This window comes from Lathyrus oleraceus, chromosome 7 (assembly GCF_024323335.1).
Source record: "Lathyrus oleraceus cultivar Zhongwan6 chromosome 7, CAAS_Psat_ZW6_1.0, whole genome shotgun sequence".
NCBI classification, from domain to species: Eukaryota; Viridiplantae; Streptophyta; class Magnoliopsida; order Fabales; family Fabaceae; genus Lathyrus; species Lathyrus oleraceus.
In genome coordinates this window covers 345,572,944-345,576,134 of record NC_066585.1, presented here as the reverse complement: position 1 = coordinate 345,576,134, position 3,191 = coordinate 345,572,944, and the positions used below count along the sequence as shown (strand labels likewise).

Sequence of the window (3,191 nt, the reverse complement as noted above, 5' to 3'; positions counted from 1 at the left end):
TACAGATGATCCTAACCGACATTTGTCAGTGTTTGTGCATTACGTAGACACATTGAAAGCAAATGGTGTTAGTCAAGAACCTACTAGACTACATCTTTTACCTTTTTCCTTAAGAGATAGAGCCAGAGCTTGGCTTCAGTCTCTACCTTCAAACTCAGTAACCACATGGGACGAGTTGAAGAAAGTCTTCTTAGCCCGATATTTTTCGCCAAGCAAAAGAAATATGCTAAGAGCTCAAATCAACGAATTTAAGCAAAAAGACAATGAATCTCTTTTTACGCTTGGGAAAAATACAAGGACAAGATGCGACTTTCTCCATATCATGGACTTGAAGAATGGCTAATTATCCACACTTTCTATAATGGTTTTTTGTATAACACTAAGATGAATTTAAGCATTGTCACTGGCGGTTCTCTAATGGACAAACCATATGACGAAGCTTATGAACTCATAGAGAACATGGATCAAAATCATTTCCAATGGGGAGGTGAACGTGCTATTGTTGAAAAACTAACTCCAAAAGGCGGAATGTACGAAGTTAATGGCATAGACAGCATCAATGCTAAAGTGGATGCGCTTACTCAAAAGATTGAAAGCTTGTCCATAACACCAGCAGCCGCCATAACTGCTATAACACCAAACTGTGAATTATGCGGAACCCCTGGGCACACTAATGTTAATTTTCATTTATTGGCTGGTGTCCCGATCGACCAAATAAACTATGCTAAAGGAAACCCATACTCAAATACTTATAATCCTGGATGGAGAAACCATCCAAAAATTTCCTATAGAAGTATCAATGTTTTGTTTCCACCAAACCCAGCACCTGCTGTTCCACCTGGCTATCAGAAAGGAGCCTCAGTTGCTCCACAAGCACCTAGAAAGTCAAATCTAGAGATCATGCTGGAAAACTTTATAAATGTCTAAGGTCAACAAAATAAAGAGTTTGCAAATCAAGATGCTAATACGAGTGAACTAATGAAACAGTTGTCAAATAAGTTTGACGCTATGGCTACCCATAACAAAATGTTAGAGACCCAAATCTCCCAAGTAGCCCAACAACAAGCCATAGTAGCAGCCCCAGTTGGAGCATTTCCTAGTCAACCATAACCAAACCCAAAAGGCCAAGCTAATGCTATCACACTTCGAAGTGGAACAGAATTAGATGAACTCGTTGACCCCATAATCCAAAATCCAGTAATGTATCAAAACCATGGTAAAGGAACTGAAAAGGTGAACAAACCAACCCATGATGGAAAAGAAGACGAAAGCGGAGAATAAAAAGATAAGGAACCACCTTATGTGTCTCTGCCACCATACAAACCACCTGTACCTTATGCCCAAAGACTTGTTAAATCCAAAAATAAAAGACAATTCAAGAAATTCGTAGAACTTATAAGGTAAATTAACATCACTATACCATTCACATAAGCCATTACGCAAATGCCTTCATATGCTAAATTCCTTAAAGAGATTCTATCCAGCAAGAAAAATCTTGAGGATGACGAAATCGTTATGCTTACTGCCAAGTGTAGCGCTATTATTCAAATTAACATACCTCCTAAACTGAAAGACCCTGGTAGCTTTTCCATACCTTGTGTAATCAGAAAGTTTATCATAGACAAAGCTCTATGTGATTTAGGAGCCAGTGTTAGTCTAATGCCCTTATCCACATGCGAAAAACTCAATCTAGGATAATTAAGACCAACAAAGATGTATCTACAACTAGCTGATTGCTCTGTTAAATATCCAATAGGTATTCTAGAGAACGTTCTCGTTCGTATAGGATAATTCTATATTCCAACCGATTTTGTAATAATGGATATAAAGGAGGTATCCCATATCCCTATTATTTTAGGAAGACCCTTTTTAGACACAGTTGGAGCCATTATATATGTGAAGAATGGTAGGCTAACATTCAAAGTCGGAAAAGAAAAAGTTGAATTTCTCTTAGCTAAATTCCTACAAGCACCAACTATAGATGACTCATGTTATTTCTTAGATGTCATAGACGAATATATGAAAGAAATGGAGAATGAGCCATTTAATTATACTTAAGTACTGAAGATTCCAACACCTCTTATATTCGAAGACGATAATTGGCGTGAGCCATACGTAGATGACAGCCTGAGAGAATTTCTAGCACTAACACCAAATCCAATGCCATTCCCCAAGAAACCTTCAATAGAACTTAAAACACTACCCAAAGGTCTAAGGTATGAATTCCTAGATATCGAGCTTGAAAGACCAGTTATAATCAATGTTGACTTAGGACAGATAGAAACCGAAAACTTACTCTACGTCTTAAGAAAATATCCAACTACTCTAGGCTATAACATCTTCGACTTAAAAGGAATAAGTCCCTCTATATGTATGCATCACATTATGCTAGATGAGGACTGTAAAACCTCTAGAGAGCATCAGAGAAGAGTAAAACCTATCTTGAGTGATGTAGTAAAAAAGGAGGTACAAAAGCTATTAGAAGCATGAATCATATACCCGATATCCGATAGTAACTGGGTCCACCCGATATATGTCGTTCTAAAGAAGGGAGGTGTTATTGTTGTTTGTAATGATATGGGAGAATCCGTAGAAAAAGGAACTCAAACTGGATGGAGAATATGCATAGACTATAGAAAACTAAATAAAGCCACTCGTAAAGATCACTTTTTATTACCTTTCATTGATCAAATGCTTGAACGACTGGCTAAACATTCTCACTTCTGCTATTTAGAGGGATAGTCAGGACTCTTTCAAATTCCTATCCATCTTGATGACCAAGAAAAGACTACTTTCACATGTCCTTATGGTACATTTGCCTATCGACAAATTCCGTTTGGACTGTGTAATGCCCCTGCAACATTTCAAAGATGCATGATGTCAATCTTCGCTGATTTTATAGATGATATTATGGAAGTATTTATGGATGACTTCTTTGTTTGCACGCAAATCTTTGAAGGATGTCTTTCGATCCTATAAATGGTACTTGAGAGATGCGTTAAAGTAAATCTCGTATTAAATTGGGAAAAATGCCATTTCATGGTCCGACAAGGAATTGTACTTGGACATGTCGTATCCGATCGAGGAACTGAGGTGGATAAAGAAAAAATCAAAATTATATAAAATCTTCAACATCCGAAAACCATTAGAGAAATTCGAAGTTTCTTAGGATGTGTCGGTTTCTACCAATG

General features: G+C 37.3%; 1 protein-coding gene across 1 annotated transcript; it reads left to right on the top strand.

Annotated features, from left to right (window-relative positions):
• Positions 1–384: 384 nt before the first annotated feature.
• LOC127103754 (uncharacterized) lies at positions 385–927 on the top strand. The gene has a single exon (XM_051040988.1). It carries the CDS (start codon positions 385–387, stop codon positions 925–927), a length of 543 nt encoding a protein of 180 aa, XP_050896945.1.
• Positions 928–3,191: the final 2,264 nt, after the last annotated feature.